We start from the raw sequence: 23,412 nt of genomic DNA on the forward strand, positions 1-23,412 counted from the left end.
ATATGCTGTTAATACCATGTTTCAAAATACTGACATAGGTTTGGGTTTGTGGCATTTTACCAAAAGGATTAACATCCTTTTCCTTTATGAACTTTATATTTGAACAATCCTGCAAGTGTGTGAATTTAAGCAGTTGGTTTAAATGTTAAGATTCAATACACCTAGGTAGCTACAGTAAGGATATTTTATTTGGTTTAGTTATTCCTCTCCTGATTGTCTCATATTTTCCTGAATGACTAGTGGGTCTTTCCCGTGCCTGTTGATTGACAGCAGCAGATCGGCCAGGCTCACATTTAAAACGGTCTGAAACTCGAGCAGTGGGATCAGTCAAACTCTTTGGTGGGAGGGATAATTTTGATGCTTTAGTTTGCAAATGTGCAACTTTCACAATCCTGCCTGGTTTTAATGTAACACAAATGCTCAGCGCTTGTACTGCAATGCTAACATAAATGTCTGGTTATGCAAATTATCCATGTTTTCTTCTTTTAAGAACTAGTTTAAACTAACTACTATAAGTGTTCCTTGCATGGCAACAGATAAACTGCAGATACACCGCTAACTCTTTGAGATAGAGTTCACTGTGGCCAGAGGTAGTATATGCATGCCATATATATATATACACAGAATACTATAAATACAAAACACAGATCAGATCAAGTTGTTTCTAAACATAAAGAGAGAAAGTTTGCTAATTTTAACTTGGAGCTAAATATACTGTATTCTAGCATGGAGATATTGTGGTATTTGAGGCTGTACATTTTTCACAATCTACTGTATTTCCTCCAGACCGATCACACCTTTCCTTATAGATGTGCTAAATACTTTTGTCTTCTTTTTCTCAAATACATTTAAAATAATGCATTTGAGAAAAAGTATTTATTGCTCAAATTCATTAATAGAGTATGTATTAGGAATAGAGAATGAGTTATTTTAATTCTGAGCTTAATTAAACTCTTACAAAATTATTAATGGAGTTGAATTGTGAGATGACCACATATGACCAAAAAGACCATTTTGACATTTGCTTGGACATTGATAGTTTAATATCAGCAAAGTTAATAAAATATTTAATATTTATAATATATATATTTGAAATATGTTCTATAGGCACTTTATCCAAAATTATTCTTGAAATACTCTTACATGTCCTTCATTATAAAAATCCCTTTTTTGTGCAAACAACCAATAAAGGTTGAATGAAGCAGCATATACTTGCATAATAATAAAGGCATATAGCAATATGAAAAGTATGTTGAGACAAACAGCATCAAAAAGACTCATACTGCTTAGTATCAAGAACTTCAGTAAATCGCAGTATACTGTCAAGTAAACAAGATATCTCCAGAGTCTCAAGACTGAATGCACCCATAACTACAAAACGGACTGATATTTTCTCATTATAGTGGGTTTGAAGTTTGAAGGTTCATGCCTCTTTAAGTTTGGTGAGCTCCCATTGGCCACCTCCGCACAGTTGCAGCATGATATCATGATGCTGTTTAAAGAACACAAAAAAAAGAATTCTAAGGACAGGCCATACAATAATGTTTGCCATGTTGTTTTAGTGAATGTGAAAAGGTCATAGATCATCACCTTTTTCAGAGTGCTACGGTGACCCAGACTGATGAGGGTCATTCCCAGCTGTTTACAGGCCTTATAGAGCTGACCCTCGGCCTCCTCCGTCAGAGCGCTAGTGGCCTCATCCAGTACTGAAACAAACCGCATGTCTTACTCTTGACACAGGACATAAATGGGATCATCTGACTGATTGTAGTAATTAAAGCTACAGGAAATTTGATGAAACTATGCAGAAACTGACCTGCATATTTGGGCTGCAGGTAAAATAGCCTAGCAAAACAAAGCCTCTGCATTTCTCCTGGCGATAAAACATCATCCCTGTGAAAAACAAGGGCATTCCATTTTTGTATGTTCTTAAAAAAATCCTAATTTTTATCTCTAGATATTAATACTCATTTCTCACCAGTTCCAGTCTACTTTTGTATCCAGTCCTCCTATTCTGGTCAGAAGATTCGACTGACATACAAAATACACAAAGACATGCTGCTTACAGAACATTCACAGCAACCATATTTTAAAATCAATAATAGCAGACATTACAATATCAGTTAAGTCTTACCAAACCAACAAGTTCCAGGTACTTTAGTATTCGTTCATCATCTATAGACCCTAAAATAATTGATATTAGTTAAAAGTGCAAAAAGTCATCATAATCTATGTTTACACCACCAGAAGTGTGTTGTATAATTGGCACAACGTTTTCAAGATCTTGACATTTTTGCAAGTTTGCATTGGCAAAAAAGTCAAGTTTAGTTTTGTAACACATTGCATACACAATTGTACTACAGTTGTAACTAAGTACACTATATTTGAGCTATATTAATATATTATTTAAATAATGCATATCATTAAGTTTCTGGAATTAGGTTAATCTGTACCTGAGGAAGGATATATATCCTTTAATGGATAGATAACCTAAAGGGAAAACCAGCAAATCAGTGTGTATAAACATATATATGTACAGTTTTTGTTAAAAATAATAAAAATGAGTTTTTATTAATACAACTTTATTATATGTAGAGTAGGTTTTTTCAAATGGTTTTCTCTTTTCTCACCTGCTCTCTGAGAGTGCCATCAGTAAGATATGCTTTCTGTGGCAGGAAAAGCACACCCCTCGGTCCAAAACATGTGGTCATCTCCACAGAACCTGAGCAAAAGGAAAGCAGTATGTTTTAACAAATCAGATGTTTTTTTTCTGCATCTGATCATTTTATTGTCTGTCATCTCTGAAGCTTACCATTGCATGGTTCCCACAAACCATTGAGGACCCGGAGCAGGGAGGTCTTCCCTGTTCCCGTGTTTCCCACCACAAGCATGTGCGTTCCTTGACTGATCTTAAGGGTCAGATCCTTCACAAGCAGCTCTTCTGAGACGGGTGATTTATAGGAGAGACGATCCAGCACAAATGCCATGTCTGCTGGGACACTGTGAAGCTCCCGATCACTGATAGAGATTTATTATTGTTACAAATATTACCAACAATGATAATCGTAATAATAAAGCTTTATCATGTCAATCTTTACTGTGCATCAGGGTTACCATTATATAAAAGCATTTAAAAAATAATTACTTGAAATAAACATTAACTTAAGTAAAATTACATATATATATATATATGTATGTATGTATGTATATATATATATATATATATATATATATATATAAAACCCTTAAACTTATTTTATTTCCTATAGTTGCTAATGCAACTATTTCCCATTTTCAGTTAAATTTCAATTACTAAAATAATTAAAACTAAATAAAAACTATAAAGATAAAAATGACAAAAAAGCACAACAAAATTACTAAAACTTTAACTAAAATTAAAATAGAAAGCGAATGTATAAAAATAAACCTAATTTAAAATATTAACAAAAACTATAATAGTATATCATTGATACTAATTTAGTATCAATGATATACTATTATAGTTTTTGTTAATATTTTGAAATATTTTGGGGTTTTACTGAAACAACACTACTGTGTATTCAGGACTACTAGAAACACTTTTAGATCTATATTAGATCTTGAGTTCGAGTCTTGACATAATGTGAACCAATATTGTTTGTTGGTACTTGCATCCAAAATTAATTTCAATTAGTTTTAAATTACCTGTAAGGTTCATCCTTTGAAAGTGGATCATACTGACCCTGGTCACACTGTTTCTTGGCAATGTCTGCCATCACTTCCCGCAGTTCTCCAATCCTGGAACCAAAAGAATAACCAACAATCATAATAACACTGACGCACAATAAAATATGTGCTTTTAAGCAGTCTTAGAGCATCTCACCGGTGCGTGTATCCAGCGACATCAGACACTGTGGTTGAGAGATCTATGAGCTGCGTGAAGCAGTTTATCAGATAGATGCAGACGAAAGCGTTCTGAAAGAGACATGTGATTAACATCCTATTGTGTACAACAGAGACTCACTCAGAGCAGAAACACTTGTGTTTGTCTTAAAGTCCACCACATTAAATACAGTTTGAAGTGACTCACCTTACTGACAAGAGCACTCAGTTCTCCAGGTGTCAGGCCGTCGTAATCTCCAGCAAAGATGGGGATCGCGATGACTATATAGCTGAGGATACTGCCCAGGTAGTCAAAGGTGTTTACTCCAACTGAAATGAAAAGAAGCAAAACAATATGCATTTGTAGTGAACAGAACAGAAGGACTGCAAAATGACACATTTTAAAGTCAAAGTCACCATGAAATCAAAATTGACAATTCAAATCATAATAGGGAAGACGATCGCAACTTGTTTCATGCCAACTTTAGATGCATGAAATGAGCTTTCTCCTCTGCCACTGTATATTTTCAGTAACAATAGTGAGGAATATTGAACACTTTATTTCACTAAAATTGTATATATCTTCAGAATGGCAATTTAATTCAGGAGTCCTTACTGTAAAGCCATAGCTCTTTGTTCATCAAGCTTCTCTGAGTGGATAAGAGCATCTGCAGCCTTCTGTCGGTCCGCATGTGTTCCACCTTACCTGCCCTGAGCAAAAACACAACAAATGATCTCCTGCTCTGTGATTAGAAAAAAACTCAAATCTGAAAGTGCATACTAACCTGTAGAAAGCGGCAGATTCGGCGTTCACTCTAATTTGCATGTGTTTAAACCTGGAAGGACATGGAAAGCAGAAGTTAACTGCTGAAATAGAGCTGCATTCATCCGAAAAATAATATCTTTTAGCAACAGCAGCCATAAACGTGATGTAGGGCTGTGCAAAAAATCGAATGCGATTTTCATGCTCATCTCGTCAGTAAAGCCGGTTCTGTGATTAGTAGTAAATCTCCAGCACGTGCTTTCAGATGGAGCGGCATTTACTACACAGAGCCGTAGATCACTGACAAGCTGCGTTCAAAATCTTAGGCAATTCATTGCCGATTAGATTCATTGCCAGAACCGGCTTTACTGACGAGATGAGCATGAAAATCGCATTCGATTTTTTGCACAGCCCTAATGTGACGTTTGCTTCAGCATCTCTGAATGTAATATACATTTCTCGTTTTGCATAGGTCTACCTAAAATCTCCCTCCAACTTTTCTTGCTCAACCAGCATGGACACGATGGGTCCTATCAAGATCTTGTTGATGATGCTTCCAACCACAAAGTAGCCAAAGATGCTTACAAATCCAATCCAGCCGGCACTGCAGCACCAAAAAGGTAAAAAAAACTTTCATAAGATAAATTATTCTACCAAATCTTTCAGTGCAAAACTAGTTGGACAAAAAAATGCAAGAATATTTCACTGGCATTAATCGCATAGAATGATTAAGTATGTTTAGATTCTGTGATTACAAACACAAATAAACACGCAGCATCCCTCTGACCTGTTGAAGCACTGATAGGTGTAGTAGGTCACAGTGAACGGCGAAATGAGAAGTCGACTCGCCATAGTGCTCATCTGTTTACATAACCTCTCTACGTCCTGACTGATGCGCTGGTCTCTGGATGTGACACAAACACAAAATAAACCATTAACAGGGCAGATTTAATCAAGTCTTCTTAAGTAATGAAATGTAACTACATAAATGAATGTTGTGTGAATACATTACGGGTTGTCGATGTCTTTGCACAGTACGTTGAGGGTGTAGTAAACACGTCCCTTGAAGTATGTGCTATGGAGTTCTTCGGTCAAAGACTTTCTCCAGCTGACATACAGCAGACTGGAGATGTACTGGTCCAGACTCTTCAGCTGAGGAACAGATTTATTGCGGAATAGTGATTTATTATGAGTATTTAGCTGACGCATTTATCCAAAGCTATATATAGTAATTCTATTACAAGTGTAGTACATCCCTTCCAGCCCTGTTATGTTATCAATTTAACCCATTTCAATGTTTGAATTGTCGGAAATACTGGTTGATGTATGGAATGTGATTACAAAAGTTCTATTATGATTATGATGTTTGTGAGTCAATTTGACCTCCACTATAAAAAAAATGTACCCAGATTTTTTTTTTTTTACATAATAGGGTTACCACTAAGTACGGTGAGTTGTTAGCAGATGCTGTTACCCAAAGCGACTTTCAGAAAACTATATAAATAACAGACCAAACTCACCGTTGAATTAATCAGAATAAGCATAACCGCAAACAGCACCAGATTTTTCAACTTCCCATAGTTCTTCTCAGACAGAACCTCGTAGAACTGACTCGGAATAAGACCCACTTGATAAATCACAAGCTGAACTGAAATAAAAGAAAAACATTGAACAAACACAGAGAGAAGACAAAACAAGCTGTCATAACTCAGTCCAGATGTTAGAAGTTTAATACCTGAAAGCGTGACTCCAAGAAGCGTCATGAACATTCGGACACTTTGGTTGGACCAGGATGGGAAAAGGATCTTCAGGATTCTGCAGAATCTTTGGACAAACCTCCAGTCTAGCTTTGGTCTTGAGGAAAAACACATCCACACAGCTTTGGTGACAACAATTAGTGACAGTAGGTTAAATAGTTCAGTTAAAATATAGGGTTCAAAATGTCATCAAGACGAAAAACAGCTGCATTTCTGTTTTCTATTACATTATTAATCTCTACATACATGGAGATGTCAGTTCATGTCTTACCTTTTCACACTGCTGTTCTTCATGGCTGGCATGGTGAACGTTTGCTAAAGGTATTAAGAGACCTTCAGACTGTCAAATCTTACTTTTTTGCGTATTTCAAGCTTTTAAAGGAGTTTATTGGATGGGCTTTGGGTTCAAAGTCTAAGACAGCAATATGACAGCTTCTTAAACATTATGTAGTTAAATCTTACAAACACTAGTCATAAACAGAGACCTGAAGTTTAGTTGTAAAGTATGTTAATTAATTATCGATCAAATCACTAACGATCCACGATAATGATTTTTTTTGGTACCGCGTTAATAAATTCATATATGAGGCGTTACTTTATTTCAACATTAATTTCCTATCACATGGAGGGTCACATGTACACAAACATTTCTTCGTCTCTGTTTGGACGCGCATGCGCTGTCGGGTGCTCCACTGCCACCTGCTGTACAGGAAAGTGTATGACAGGACTGCCTGACTATCCACTGAATAAAATATTCATGTACACATAAGTCCCATTGGCAACACAACAAGGCTCTATACGTTAACATATTAATGTTAACAGAACTAAATAATTTTATAGCATGTGTTAATTCGGGTTTCTCTTAATTTAGCCTACTGCATTGTAGCTGATCTTCAAAATGCATTCATGTATGTAACTTTTTAATGTTAAAATGAATCAGTAGGCTTATATGTAGAAATAATTATAAAATAATTATTAGTTAATGTCCACTTTGTTTGCATAAATAACATTTTAGTAAAGTGTTAGCAAAAAAATATACAATGAGTCCCAAAGTCTGAGATCACTAGTGAAAATGATCCAATTCAATTGATTTTTTTTTTAAATGCACATTATAATATCAGCCTAACAACTAACTGAAATTGAGTGAAAGAATGAATAAATGAATAAAACTCCAGGACGAACGTTCCTTTTGTAAATTATAATGCAATCATTAATTACAATATCTGCTAGTTAAAAATCAATGGTTTGATATTTTTGTATGCTACCTTTTACCAGTGTGTGGTAAAAAATAAATATATTTTAGAAATAAACAAAAAATTAATGAATAAATACAATTTTATAAAAAAAATAATAATAATACAAAATAAAAACCATTTTAGATAGGAGTGTCGTGTTGTTGTGAGGGAGCCCAGACAGATTATTGATCCAGAAATTCAGTTTTATTTTCATAGACTAAATGTAAAGAACATAACAGGATTTGAGAATAAATCCTATGAGCACAAAAATGTTCCACTGCAAGCGATTATTTACAACAATGAAAAACATTCCTTTTTCTCATCGAAAGGGCCAACAAACACCAGTGCAACAAATTCAGATTTCATATCACGTCTCAGAGAAACCAATCAGGCCAATAATTTATATGATTTTGACTCGATTTAAAAGGTCTGATTCTTATAATGGGAAATTTTATGAAATAAAGCAGCCTGATGCTAAAAATAGGCACTGTGAGATATGAACAGATATTAACATAAACAAATATGTACCCACAGTAAAACACAATAAGCTTTCCACTTCACGCCATGCATATATACCACATGGCTAAATAAATAATATACTGATTGTTCAAACAACAAATCATAACTTGTGTTTTACTGAAATGTTTTTTTTTTAATAATTGACATTTATGCCCCTCTCATCTGTACAAATAACAATGTGCCACTCAAGTATGGCGACAATATCTAACAAGCAGACATGGTGTGATATATATATCAAACAGCTGATATCTAATCTACAGTGTACACAAAATCATGAGTTTTGCTTGTAAAAACATGAATATTCCTTTGCAAACCCACTTCAACATTGTCTTTGATCGGCGGTTTCCACAAAATACAAAGTACGTATGAACGCTATATCGATTTGTTTCAAAAAAAAATTATGCGTGCTATGTCAAAACATTTATGATAAAAAAGCATTGAATGTGAGCAGCTGAATGTCAACACACGTAAGCATCAAATACGTAAAGTCGATGATTATATCAGTTTAAAACTGTTAGGTATGAAAGAAACAAAGTGCTCTTGTCAGACCAGTAAAAAAATAATAATCTGTACACCTCATCATCTCCTCATCACCTCCTGTTCAAAAGCTGGGGGCGTTCCATAGGGAGAGTCTCCTCATTTATTTGATTCGTTTAGCGATTGACTTTCCATCCCGACAGGTTTTTCCTCTTCTCGGCCGCATTATTCGGCGTTCTATATAGTTATTTGTTAAATGGTAAACAGGTTGGCAGTATGACTGTGGCACAGGCCGGTCCGGCTAAAGGTTCAGCCACTTCTCCTTCCATTTCTGTCCATGTGCCTTTCTCTGGGCTGTAACAAATGGTGGATGACTTATACGCCCCCTGCAAGAGATATTTGACGAGTTATTCATACTATATTTCATTCAATGCTTCTTTATGCATTTCATGTTTGTACAGTACAATCTTAGACAACCCAGTCAAAATGTCCTACTGGATTATGTGTAATATTTATTAGAGCTCTAATATGAAGTTTCTTTTAGTGTTTCAAATCCTGAAAGATTTTAGGTGACGGTGAAGTGTGTAATTTCTGCACTACTATCATTATCAGAATTGCAAACATAGGGGTTGTTTCCGAACAGGTTTCCTGAACCCATCTGCCATTGGTCGGTCAAACAGTTAGTTCTGCCCCCAACCTCACACTATTGGCTGAGCCAGTTTTGCAATGTTGAGTGATTGAAAAATTTAATCAAACAGAGCAAATGACTTACAATTGACTCTGCGAATATTAAATTGCGATACTATACAACAAAACTAACTGTGATACTAACAAGAAAAATGACACACTTCATCTTTAAATTACTTTTGATTGTATATAAGGGCATTTCATAATTTGTTTTTATTGCATTTTTAGACTTTTTTTTTTTTACTTGGTATGGTAAATAAATGCACACAATTTTAAAAAACAAAAAAGGATTAATTTATAAATAATTTAATTATAAATAATTAATAATATTTTTAGTTAATTAATAAATTAATTTTTATTTTCTACATGATTTTTCTCTAAAATAAAAATGTTATATACAGTACATGTACACAATTTTAAAAATAATTGTGTAAACAAAAATGGATAAAAATAAATTATTAATTTAATTAAAGTAATTAAATAACTTATTAATAATTAATAATTAAATACAATTTACAAGTACACACACACACACACACACACACACTGCAGGCCGGTCCCCACAATGTCAAAAATTTCAGGTTTTACTATCCTTGTGGGGATGTTTGTAGCATAAACAAGTACACACACACACACACACTGTATATACCTATTAGATTACATATATATTTCATTCTATCTATCTATCTATCTATCTGTCTATTGCTAAGTGTAAAATGTGTTTACCATGCTCCAACTGTAGCCTCCCACTAAGTAAATACTGTCATCAAGAACAGCACACCCAGGCCCGCTGCGTCCCTCTAAGATGGGCGTTTGCAGGATGCTCCACTGATCTGCTTTAGGATCGTAGCATTCAACCAGCATCACATCCAGATGAGAGAATCCTACACACAGAGAAAGAGATCAGGGGAAACCCCAAGCATATATGCCAAGCTCTTACTCTGCAGAGGAGTATAAGTGTTACTTGGAATCGAATCACAAAAGAAACTGTATTGATTACTGTTGTGTACACAGTAAGTGCCTCCCCCGCTGCTGAGATTTGGGTTACGGCTATAGAAATTACCCTTTAAGTGGTTTCCCCCGATAGTGTAGAGGCGGTCGTTCATGCCTGCGAGAGCGTGTATGGCTCGCTTGGTGTTCATGTCCTGTTTCCGAACCCACACGTCCATCACGGGGTCGTAGCAGTACAGCCAAGACACGTATTCACCATTGTGAACGCCACCTGAAGCATAACATACACAATACCAGTTTCAAGATAAGCACACAGATTCACAAAGAGAGATTTACAAAAAATTAAGTCAACATGGAATTAAAATCGACGGGATATTACTTTCTTAACCCTTGTTGTGTGCTGAGAAACCTAATTTGTTGCTCCCGGTCAAAAATAATCAGCCGAAAAATGCTTGTAAATGTTGAATATGCCATATCATCACCAAATCTTAGATTCAACCTTTTTGTCAAGTTTTTAAAAAAACATTTTTTTAGAATTAACTGATGATAGACCGCATTGATCTGAGCTTATGCACCTCAGTTTTTGAGTGAAAAAAAGCATTATTTGTGGATAATTTTGGCATAATTTATTCAAAAACGGATGTGCATAAGCTAAGATCAGTGAGGCCTACGATCTGTCAGTTCCAAAAACAGATATAAAACCTGTGCTAATTGAAAGAAAACAAGTTGATACAAATATTGAATCTTTGGTAATAATATAACGAGAAATGTAATAAGCAATTTTTTTGTAGGCCAGTCATTTTTGACTGGGAACACTGTAAATGTAACAACTAAGGTGGAAAAAAAAATACCCCAAAATTACAAAAATGATCCAATAAGTAAATAGATAAATAAATACAAATTGGGAAGTAGATATAACACGTGTGAGCAAAGTAGGTTTTAGTCGAGTGCGATAACATTATTTAGCATTTTTGTGAAAAAGAATATCGTCTCCGGGTACACATTCCTGATCTTATTTATTATTTTTTTTATATCCAAAGTGACTTACATTGCATTAAAGATATAATCTCATTTATCAGTTCATGTATTGCTTGGGAATCAAACTCATGACCTTGGTGTTGCAAGCACAGTGCTCTACTGTTTGGGCTACAGGAACAATTCATCAGTGCGTGCTATTCCAAAGAAAAATGTTTGTTTTTTGTGAAACAGCAAATGGACACATTCAAATCCTTTCCAACATTTTTTTAACATATTGTTTTACTTAGAAATACTAAAATGGTTTTCAAATGCATTTTATGTTGAATTTAAAATGTTCAAAATATCTTGTAGACTTCATCTCTGTAATGGCACCTGTTAGCAACGTCTCAGACACTTTGATTAATTCACTGTTTGGGTGAGGTGTATCGTCAAACCTGAGATGTATATTTTCCCATTGTGCACGGCGCCTGCGTGCGCAGCCAGCGGCTGTGGAAGAGACGAAACGTAATTCCATTCGTTTGTCTCAAGGTTAAAGGCTTCAACGCTAGACAGATAACCTGTCTCGTTCCTTCCCCCAACAACATACAAGTGCTTATCCAGGCAGCAAGCGAAGAAACTCGCTCTCCTGAAACAAAGACAAGATGAAAAGATCGTCTCTTAAAATCAGTCAACGTAGAGACTGTTTACAACAAATATCCCCGTCGCAGCCAAGAGCGAAAAATTCATCACAAAGGCTTAAGAAATAATTATAGCCATGTTAGGAAGAGCTCTTATTATTTAATGAATAATAAGTCATTTTCAGAAGGCATCATACCTCTCCTGCATGGGCGGTAGTTGTATCCAGCTATTGAATCTCGGATCATACCGACTTACAAAGTTAGTGCTATGTTTGCCTGTGAAGATGATACACATATTAGTTTTATTCCACACATTACAAACATTGTTTAAAAAGATACTATAAAACATGTCAGGCACATGTAATGAATTATAAGGAAATCAATCTCTGTGATAACATTAAGTTGTTGTATTTAGCTTCATGCTTTACCATTAGGGTTCCACTGGTCTTCTCCACCCAATAAAAGCAGGAAGTTCTCCACCTCAACCACACAGTGATGGGCGCTGTTATACGGCATTACTGCAACACAGAGACAAAACTGATGAGTCTAATGCTTGAAAATGACTCACGGATAGTGAGAGACCAATACATTAGCCAAGCCAATGATATTTGACCATTTTTAGATCATCAGCATCCGTAAATCCACATTTACAGTAAATATGGTATAAACTGGTGGTGCTATACAGACTGGTGCCCATCTGTATTAGTGTTTTAAAATGAGGAGGCAGTTATATATACTGTATATATATATATATATATATATATATAAGTCATGACCTTGTTACACTTAATGTTTACACTAAGTGCAAATACCTATAGATTTATATATTTACACCTAGCAGGATTTTCTGCTATTTATACTACTTATTGCAGATAGTGACAATTATCTGCATATGCAATAATAACAATAACAACGACGTGATATCTGATTTGAAAAAGTAGAAAAAAAAAGTTCGGCAAAATGCTATTCGAACCCCGGTTGATCGCGTTAAAAACGGCTTCAATGCGTACTTTAGTATCTGCGCCACTGGAACTGTTATTAGACGAGTCTTTTGTAATGCTTTCTAATCACACGTTGATGGGCGGAGTTAGTGTAAATAGCCTCTGCCAACAAGGTGGGCTATTTGCACTTGTAAATAGACACTCAGTGTTTTATTTGTGAATTGATATTCAGCTGTTCTTTTTAATTGTCAACTTATTTTCGGGTCATCGTCATAAAAGCCCTGTATCACAGGCACGAAGATACATCTTTCTTTCGTTTCATCAAGCTGAATGCTCACTAAAAACTGACACAGTCATCACGTTTTCAAGTCATTTCATGTTTCATTTTGATGTGACACAAAGCAGTGATATCTAAGCAGGAGAGTTGTTTACTTATTAAATAGAGTTGTTTAATTAGTCAATAACGCCATAATTTTCTTCATTCAGCCGAGAGCTCACACGAAAACAAGAGGCGGGATTTATCAAACGAACCAATCACATCCAATTATAACTGATCATATCCAATTATAGCGCGACGGAGGCATTGCCTCCTCTCATGTGACTTTCCCCATTCCTTTCAATGAGCCTCCAGAAAAGTCACTGCACGCTTTAGGGTCGCTGTAGAAAGTCTATGGACAGAAGAGAGGCAAGCCTCCGGCTCTAACTTTACCTGCGGATGTCGCTGTTGGACAGTGTTACTTTATAAAAACGAGTGACTTTTAGACTTTTAATGTCATATTATTCATATTTGCGTTGTTTTATTTTTGTAATATCGATTATTTTCTTTTGAGGAGAGGAGACACTGCCTCCCTTGCGTGCTACATTGTGATGCTAGAATGGTACTGAACATCAATACAGTGCATTTTAACTCTTCTCTGATTGATGCAGAGTGTACTGATTGTGAATTTTACTCACTAAACAGGGTGGAAAGATCCCAGTTCGGTGGACAGCAATGGAAGCCATCCAGTACCGTAAATTCACATCAGCTAGTGATGTATGGAGCTACGGGATTGTCATGTGGGAGGTCATGTCCTACGGAGAACGACCTTACTGGGACATGTCCAATCAGGATGTAAGTTCATGTTTTTGTACAGATGAATGTTTTGTAAATTCAAATCAAATAGTTTCTGAACATAATATAATATAATATAATATCAATTATAATAATATAATTATACAATGATTACAAATTGTATTATAGTATAAAATAATAAAATAAAAATGCATATATATATATATATATAGTAGTGCTGTCAAACGATTAATCGTGATTAATCGCATCCAAAACATAAGTTTTTGTTTACATAATATATGTATGTGTAGTACTGTGTATATTTATAAATACACACACACATACAGTATATATTTTGAAAATATTTGCATGTATATACATTTATATTCTTATATTTTATATTATATATAAATATATTTAATATATAAACATAACATATTTTTCTTAAATACATGCATGTGTTTGTATTTATATATACATAATAAATATACACAGTATACACACATATATTATGTTAAAAAAATGTTTATTTTGGATGCGATTAATCGCGATTAATCGTTTGACAGCACTAATATATATTCAGAATAAAATGCAGTCACAACCAAATCATATTTCCTCATATTAACAGCTCTGGTTTGTTGTAGATATACAGGCTGCTTTCCAGCAGTAGTCTTTCCTGTCTCTATCTCGTCTAATTCTCCAGCTCCCGCAAAAGTGACCCCCAGTTGAAATAGAGAGAAATGGTCGTGAGGTGACAGTCATAATGAACATGATCATGTTCACTCCATAAATCTCCGTCCGGTGCCCGTGCAGCGTAAATCAGTCGTACGCTAAGAGCCACCTGTCTGCCTCGATCATTCATTTCCACTGTCACATCTCCGCTGCCTGATGGATCACAGTTGCTGTAAAATTAGACAGCCTTCAATCGCGCTTTTTTCCGATTGGCCTCTTCTACCGCAATCTAACTGGAGTCTGACGCACCGAGGCCTTTCCATTGAGAACGGATCTGGACTGAATCGCATGGCTCCATCCCACGAGGGGAACCTCCTAACTGTCTCGCTGCACACAAAACCAGACTGATTGACACAGATCTTACTGTCAGTGAGAGAATGATTTGGCGTCTCAGGTGTCTGGAGCCATGTGAGGCTTTTGTGGCCTGCTGACATTTACTGCTGCAGACGTGACACACGTGCCAACAGACTCACTGTTGGAAGGTGATTTGTTGCGAGAGATGATTCAAATGATCAGGAGGTCTCAGTCTAGGCTTTGTTATTGATCTTACAGCCTGATGTACACAGGTGCAGATGCATCATATTGCTAAACTGACTGATAAGAAACCTGCACACTGCGAAGATTTATGATATTGAATTTTAAAGGCACAAATATCCTGAAATTCAGCTCACTAGGTCTTTGTTTTTTTAGGCTTTTAAGTTAACACAGAAAAAAAAAAAACACTACATGCTGGGGTTAAAACTGAGATATAGTTAAAGGGATAGTTCACCCAAAATGAAAATTTGATGTTTATCTGCTTACCCCCAGGGCATCCAAGATGTAGGTGACTTTGTTTCTTCAGTAGAACACATATGATGATTTTTAACTCCAACTCTATCAGTCGTATAAGGCATGGCAATGGTAACAAAATCTATGAGAGTAAAAAAAAATGCACAGACAAATCCAAATTAAACCCTGCGGCTCGTGACGACACATTGATGTCCTAAGACACGAATCCCTTTAATGACAGTGTATTGACATTATTATGACATGTTTGTGTCATATTTTAATCCAAAATCAAAAGGAAAAAATTTGATTTTTATTTTGGTTAAAGTAAATTGGTAACACTTTACTACAAGGTTTCATTTGTTAGCATTAGGTAACTACATTGATTAACGTAAACTAACAATTGAAAATACTTCTAGTTAATGTTTATTTCAACATTTACTAATACATTATTAGAATAAAAAATGGTATCTGTTAGTATTTAATGGACCTGAGCTAACATGAACTAACAATGAACTGTATGAATTATATTTTTATTAACTAACCTTATCAACAGAGGCGGACAGTAACTAAGTACATTTACTTGAGTATTGTACTTAAGTACACTTTTTGATATCAAGGATTATTAAATACCATAGCAACTGTCTTGCACATTGTTAATGTTAATATGCTAATGCTAATAGCCTATTTTTAGGATCATTATGACTAGCTTACATTGATTAAAAATAAATAATTAAATAGATAAAAATAAACAGCAATATGAAAAAATGATATAGGGTGAATGTGAATTCATTTCAGGGTTATAGTTCATATTAAAAGTGAAACTAAAACTAAATCCATCAGAGGGAACAAAAAAAAAAATGTAAACAATAAATATAAAAGTTTCTTGAAACTAAATAAAATATAAAATGTTTTTATTTCAGCTAGTTGCCAAGGGAATATTTATAATTTATTTAGTTTAATTTGATGTACTAAAATAACTAACACTGAAATAAAATGAATAAAAACTACATTTGTTTGTAATTTTTAAAAATTAAAAATATATAATAACACTGATTCATTGTAGTATCAATCTAAGTATTTATTCACCATAGCAGTGTTTATTGTACTACTTTTAATTGATGCTGATTACAAATGAATTGTGAATCCTGATTGAGAATAAGAAAAAATAAGAAAAAAATGGTTTTCTTCATGTTAATATGTTTAAAATGAAACATGCTGTAACATCTAAAAAAAAAAAAAGGGACTAAACCAATGGCATTATGGCATAATCAACAGTCGTTTCGACCATAGCAGACTGTGTGCACTAGGTGGCAGTCTCACCACAGAGCAGAAAGCCATAGAAGCAGAGAGGTGCAGCCAGTCATGAGAACCATCCTAAATAGTGCTGATGAAGGTTTTAATCAGTCGCCGTTACCCCCCTTTTGGGTTTCGGCTCATTGCAAAGTTATGATTGAATGTTAATAACCTGCACACCCCAAACGACATCAAGGGGCTGCTGGTGTGTTCACAGGATGATTTTGCAGTTTGGTCGCTCCGCCTGGCCATGGACCATTTAAGACTCGACGTCTGAGGCAGAAATAAAGGACATTACACTATGACCTTATGAGTGTAAGTTATATAGATCCAGATGTAATTCATTAATGAATGTTATGCGTGCTGCCAAACGCTTACAAGCAGGTTTCGCAGCGTAAGGTGTCTTTGTAGGTCTCACACCTCAGTGATTGGATGACTGAACGCAATTTTAGCCATAAAACAAAATGACTGCACGTCCGTTTATGTCCTTGTTTTGCCTCGGTAAGGAACAGACACTAGAATCGTTTTAATTAAATCATAATACATTGTGTCTTGGCTAGTTGCTACACTACTGGTCAAAAGTTTGGAATAATTAAGATTTTTTTTTGTAATGAAGTGTCTTAAGCTCACCAAGACTATATTTATTTGATCCAAAATATAGTAAAACATTAACATTATGAAATATTATTACACGTTTTCTATTTGAATATATTTTAAAATGCAGTTTATTCCTGTGATCAAAGCATTATACTCCATTCTTCAGTGTCCTTCAGAAATCATTCTAATGTGCTGATTTGCTGCTCAGTTATTAATTATTACTGGTGCTTAATTATTAATAATGGTTCTGATTATGATCAATGTTGACAATTGCTTAAAATAGAAATCGTTTGTAACATTATAAATATCTTGAAGCAGCAGAACTGTTTTCAACATAATAATCAGAAATGTTTATTGAGCAGCAAATCAGCATATTAGAATAATTTCTGAAGAATAATCTTATATTGAGTTATTGCATGCTATATTGAGCTATATAGACTTAATTTAGGATTATAGGCCTACTCCAGGTATATGGCTTAAAAAGTGCTATAAAACGGAACTTTCAAAAGGTTTCCCTTTGCCAAGATTCTCTGCAAACACATTACCTGCTATGTTTTCGAAGAACAATCTCGAAGCATTTTGAATAAGGAGGCTCTTGCTATACCACAAGACACCTGGAGCTTGTCATATACACATAACATTGCAACTGACACATTTACAAACAGTAAGTGATTAATTCTGTACTAGTTTGGAAAGCTTATTTGTACAATAGCACGCTGTTTAAACCATCAACAGCTAGCTCTGAGGCTAACAGTTAGCTGCAGAAATCATAAGCAAGAGCCTTTTTTAAAACTCTGATACATTACTGTATATAAACTGACTATTTGTTATGAGGAAAATGTGCTTAGGAAAGAACAATCTCCAAAGAGATCTCTTTATTGCCTCGATTGTTTCTTGTAGACAGCAATGAAATTACAAGTAGAGCAAATGAGATCTGTCTCCAGCTTCTCAGATGGTTCACCAGAGAAATCTCTACAGTTTCAGCGATCTTAACAATGTCTCAAACTATGCTCAGATTTGCTAAGACATCAAAGTCTGTCATCAAAAGTCAGAGATGTCAGTATGAATTCAACCATTTGAGTTCGAGCAATATTAATATAGGGGATAGTTAAGCTAAAAATGAAAATTCTGTCATTATTTACTCTCCCTCATGTCATTTCAAACCTGTATGCATTTCTGTCTTCAGCAGAACACAAAATAAGATTTTTTAAGAATGTTGGGAACTAAACAATATCGGACCTTCATTGCATAGACCAAAAAAAAGAAAATACAGACAACACCACTAAGACATTTTTCAAAATATCTTCTTTTATGGACAGAAGAATACTGTACAGTTTTGGAACGACATGAATAAATGACAGAATTTTCATTTTTGGGTGGAGTATCCCTTTAATTGTTTCTTTTAGACAGAAATGAATTGCAAATGGCCACTTTTGCTTTTGTTTCCTGATCAAAGACAGAAATCTCATGTGTCTCCTCTGTGTATCAGCATGAACTCACATGAACTACAGGTCAACCTCTGGTTCATTTGTGTCGATTTTATTTTTTCGATGGTGTTAGAAGAAACATCTGAGACAAAGTTGAGACTTAAATGAAACATACTAACTAGGATTTCCATTCTAAGTCTCCTAAGCTATGAAAGAGCTAGTCTGAGCATTAAAAATAATACATTCCATTCCAAGATTACATCACTATGACATCACTTTTTACGATTATGATGTCAATACTCAAGATTCCGACACATTGTTGTGATTTAAATCCTTGCAAGAATTCTGATTCTAATTCCTCATGCCAAAACACACGACAAACAACTGGCAGCACGCAAACCGCTCGCGCTCCTTCCCTGCTGCTCGCGAAGACAAATGCACTTACGAGAACGCTTGCCCTAATAAAGCAGTTCAATAAGAATACGTGTCATCTTCTGATGATGAATCTTCCCGAGATCATTAGATTAAAATGAATCTTGCCGGCACGCTTATGCAAAAAGACAGAGGCAAAAAAACACACACAAGCGAATCCAGGCGTTACAGCTCCACAATGGTGTGAAGGCAGTCACGCTCTGATTAAAAAGTTACATTAAAAGTGATAGTGATACATCATTACCTCCTGCATCTCAGGAAGCTCTCGCTCTATTCTGCTCTGCGACAGAGCACAACCCAACACAGGCAGGGTTCTTCCTGTGGAAGAGAAAAGACCACGCTAGCAAGGCACTCACTTGTAAGGATCTTCCATGTCTTCTTTTCGTCGTCGTAGTACTGAACCAGATTACTAGGGAGGCGGTCGGGACCCGGGGGCAGGCCTCCAACCAACAGGAGCATCCGTTTGTTTGAACGAATCCTGGGTTACACAGGGACGGGGAAACAGATTCATTAACAATTCTGTCATTAGCCATTATTAGTGCAGAGCAATTACAAATTGAATGAGATGCCACGACAAGGTAAAAGCGTGTACAAACACAAGGAGGGAGACAGCAAGCCGAGCAGAGAACATGGGAGAATATTAATGCTGAACAACTCTATCACCACCCTCAAATGAACGGCAAAAAGAGAAACGACTTAATTTTTAAGTTGTAGAATCAATTAACCCCACTGCAATGATGTTTCTCTAGGATTTGTGTGTGCGATACACAAGTGCACACTAATGCAGGAGGTATTTTTAGGTCTAGTTACTAGTGATAACTAGTTCGAAGTCTCATTTTAAATTGTAAAATGAACACAAGCACAAATATGTTGAGCAACATAACGCGTCATTTGAATTTGGTAACATTTCATGTTTATTTATAGCTGTTTGTTTTAAATGTTATCTGATAAGGCTACAAACTGTTATACCTGGAATATTGACAAAATCAGATGTGTGGTTGTGATTCAAGCCATGTTAAGGTCTTGACAGCCTTTTTGTTCTTATCCTATTGGCCAAAGTTGTGCATGTGACTGCTGTCAACAATGAAATGCTTTTGAATATCTTGGCTGAATATGCATCCATCCATTCAGTCAATCAATAATTTAATTAAACTAATCAACTAATATCTAATCAATAGTAAAAAAAAAAAAATTGTTACTGTGCAGTTGAAATCATTGATTCAATAAGTGCTTTAAAGTCTGGATGTTCAATATTTACAATCCCTCTCAAAAATCAGCTCTGTCCTTGGACAATGAAACTACACAGTCTTCAACACTAGTATCATCATCAGGACACCAATAGAGTCATTCACTGTTTCCATCTTTGCAAGTTTCAAGTTCATGGATGATGCTCAGCAAATGATATTAACACCGGCAAAACAGAATAGAACAGAATAATACTTTCATATCATCTTAATTCCAGATTTCAGAATTGAAAAAAGTCACATTTAAAATAAGATTTAATCTCATTGCAAACAATCTCTCTCTCTCATATTCTCCAACAACTGATTCCAGTTTATTCCACGGTCACCTATTCCTGCTAATTATCCCATCTGCAGACTGCAATAATATCTGCAGTATGCAAGCTTGCAACAGTGCAGAAATTAATCAACCCTGAAACAGCACTATGAGGAATAGAATGAGGATCTCACAGATAAGGCAACGCGTGGAAACTGTGAACAAATATGGGAGCAGATATTGCAACAAAAGATTGCTAATCTAATCGACTTCACAAGTTAACTATGCAGCATGTAAGAACACATGAGATCTTTACCAGCGAGATGTTGTGTAGTGCTCTACATTTACATACTCATGTCTGACATATACACAAGCTAAAGGATGAAAACAAACTTGACTCTTTCACACAAAACTGTGAAAATACAAGTACTTAATATTGTTTTTCTTCCTTATGCAGTTTTATTTGGCTTGTCTATAACAAAAGTTTCCATGGACACAACCCCTTTGTTAAAATGTATATGTTAAAAAATTGATTTTTAAAACAAAAAGACTACTCTCTACCCAAAAATCTACGGGAACGTGTCAAGTTGATGCAGAAGATCCTACCTGCTGGCTGTGGTCTGTCTGCAGTGCTGTCTGAAGGGCATCAGGTGGTAGTTCATGGCATCCAGGAGCAGTTTCTGGCACACCGGGTCGCTCCTCATAAAGTCCACCGACTGCACCCTCTCCACCAGCTCCGGGGCAGGGATGAGGGCGAAGCGCAGGCGCTTCATCAGGTCGGGAGTGTAGTGCATCCTGGTCTCCCTGTCATGCTCCAACCACAGCACGGACATCTGAAAGAGCGCCAGCTCCGACTCCACGGGCGGAGGCAGGGCGTCCAGCATGGCACACATCTCCTCGAAGTTCAAGAGGAGCACGTCCTCCACCAGGTACTTGTTGGCGAGCTTCTTGGTCTCGTCCAGCCCGTGCAGAGCTGCGATCTTGCAGATCTGCTTGTAGTTCTGCACCGAGATCTGGTCATTGAGGAACTGCACGCTGAGTTTGGTGATCTGCGGGATGTTGAGGATCTTGCTGACGGAGAGCACCTCCTCCACTGTGTCCAGGGAGAGGGTCACGTTGGCCGTGTAGAGGTACTCCAGCACCAACCGCAGACCGATGGAGGAGCAGCCCTGCAGCAGCAGGTTGTTGATGGTGGAGCGCGGGCTGGGCAGGAGCTTGTCGTCGGGGGAGGAGGAAGTTCCACTGCCACAAAGCCGTGCTGGCGTCCTGCTCGCAGTACTTCAGGTCCCTGTTCTCTGCTCAGCATGTGCGTGGAGAACAGGGACCTGAAGTACTGCGAGCAGGACGCCAGCACGGCTTTGTGGCAGTGGAACTGCTGTCCCTGCGCCGTGAGAGTCACATCACAGAAGAGCTGCTTCCTCCACAGCAGGTTTAGACCGTGCAGCAGAGTGTCGCTGTGAGTCGGGTCAAACGTGGAGGTTCGGTCACCCGATCTGGACATGACTTCGGGGCTGCGCACACCTCCTGCGAGTAAACAATGCCATTGGTGCACTACACTGCATGGAAATGCATCAGCCGGTTTTTATAAAAGCATATGCATTCTGAAGGTATCTCATTCATTCATGCATGCATGCAAGTTGGATTTGTGCAGATATATGGTATATGTACATCGTGCGTGCATGCAAATGCATTAAGTTTGCAGCATGCAAGCGCATGCATTTCCCAGCCACACGCATCCTTGCATACCCATCTATATATCTCATGCATGCGTTCGTGAGCACGTCAAATTCGATGGTCGCTGCGGGCTGAAACAAACTACACCGGGTTGTTGAAAAGCAAAGCCCACGATCTAGCCTACAAATCTGTTATCTGGCCACGCGAACACACACACACACACACACACACACACACACACACCCTTACAAGACATAAATGCATGCACACATTCCCCCCGATATGCGATACAAAAGCAATTAGTTTGTCTCCCGCAACATCAGCATCATCACCACCGTAGATGTGCGGTTGCGCATCGTTTTGGTCGGCAACAACACAATGCAATCGCTCCGTTCAACAACACGCGCGGTATTTCTCGCCCAATCTGAGGCAGAACAGCAGAAGAAACGGCAACTTTCAGCCCGTGGCACATTTACGCACAGTGCGCGCCCGTGCCGAATGCTAGTAGTAGGTATCCAAAACTTACCTGACTTAAAGAAAAGTAAAGCTGCGGCTCCTTCAGTGCACTTTCTTTGTTCAGTCCTGCTGGAAAAGTCTATGATCGATGGATCAGAATCCTAACCATTGATCCCCGCTCATTCAAGCTCATTGATCATTTATGTTTCCTCTGAATTAACAAGAAGAAGGGTGTGTGAGTGTGAGAGGAGCCGTGTGCTTTCTGCAAGAGAAGAAGAAGAAGAAATATACGTGTGACAAATTATGCTACCAAGAAACAACACATCATTATCCTTGGGCCTGGGGCTCAGTGAGTCGTAACGAGAGTAATAGGAAATCCACGGTCGGGGAGAGAAACGGACGCGCATGGCCGGTGGAGGGAGACCGCGCAGGGGTATGGATGCTGGAGAGACTCGCAAAATTATGGCTCAAGGCTATTGTAAAAACTGTCGAGCGTAAATGACTGCGATTTCAAACATCTATGGAAAAAGAGGAGAGGAGAAAGGGCGAGTCTTTCCTCTCTTTCTCTCTGCGTTATGGAGAGAACCGTCAAGTTTTAGTGCGCATTGCTAATTAGTCAATTTCTCTGTTCCTTCACAGCCCGACGCCTCTGCTGCTGAGCTGAAACTGCTAATTTCTGGGACCAGCCTTTTTTTTGGG

General features: G+C 36.9%; 2 protein-coding genes across 3 annotated transcripts; both read right to left on the reverse strand.

Moving 5' to 3' along the window:
- Positions 1–1,164: 1,164 nt before the first annotated feature.
- abcd4 (ATP-binding cassette, sub-family D (ALD), member 4) lies at positions 1,165–7,003 on the reverse strand. 2 transcript variants are annotated; one of them, XM_016458800.1, is made up of 19 exons: positions 6,653–7,003; positions 6,360–6,478; positions 6,145–6,272; positions 5,637–5,776; positions 5,412–5,528; positions 5,103–5,228; positions 4,647–4,697; positions 4,478–4,572; positions 4,070–4,191; positions 3,863–3,954; positions 3,685–3,777; positions 2,813–3,018; positions 2,631–2,722; positions 2,454–2,490; positions 2,135–2,184; positions 1,979–2,031; positions 1,817–1,893; positions 1,591–1,706; positions 1,165–1,492 (listed from the first exon to the last, which is right to left on the reverse strand). In XM_016458800.1, the coding sequence occupies exons 1-19, from the start codon at positions 6,682–6,684 to the stop codon at positions 1,424–1,426; spliced, it is 1,815 nt and encodes a 604-aa protein (XP_016314286.1). In that variant the 5' UTR covers positions 6,685–7,003; the 3' UTR covers positions 1,165–1,423. The 2 variants fall into 2 exon arrangements, with proteins under 2 accessions (XP_016314286.1, XP_016314287.1); XM_016458801.1 differs by having other exon boundaries at positions 6,360–6,503.
- A 1,713-nt stretch (positions 7,004–8,716) lies between these two features.
- Positions 8,717–22,738, reverse strand: LOC107667237 (kelch-like protein 14). Its single transcript, XM_074186929.1, is given in 10 exon segments — positions 8,717–8,998; positions 10,026–10,183; positions 10,363–10,521; positions 11,663–11,853; positions 12,043–12,121; positions 12,274–12,363; positions 19,443–19,564; positions 21,190–21,830; positions 21,833–22,107; positions 22,330–22,738. Coding segments are annotated over 10 exon segments (1,860 nt in total). The 5' UTR covers positions 22,334–22,738; the 3' UTR covers positions 8,717–8,857.
- Positions 22,739–23,412: the final 674 nt, after the last annotated feature.

This window comes from Sinocyclocheilus anshuiensis, unplaced genomic scaffold (genome assembly GCF_001515605.1).
Source record: "Sinocyclocheilus anshuiensis isolate Anshui unplaced genomic scaffold, SAMN03320099.WGS_v1.1 scaffold415, whole genome shotgun sequence".
Taxonomy (NCBI): domain Eukaryota; kingdom Metazoa; phylum Chordata; class Actinopteri; order Cypriniformes; family Cyprinidae; genus Sinocyclocheilus; species Sinocyclocheilus anshuiensis.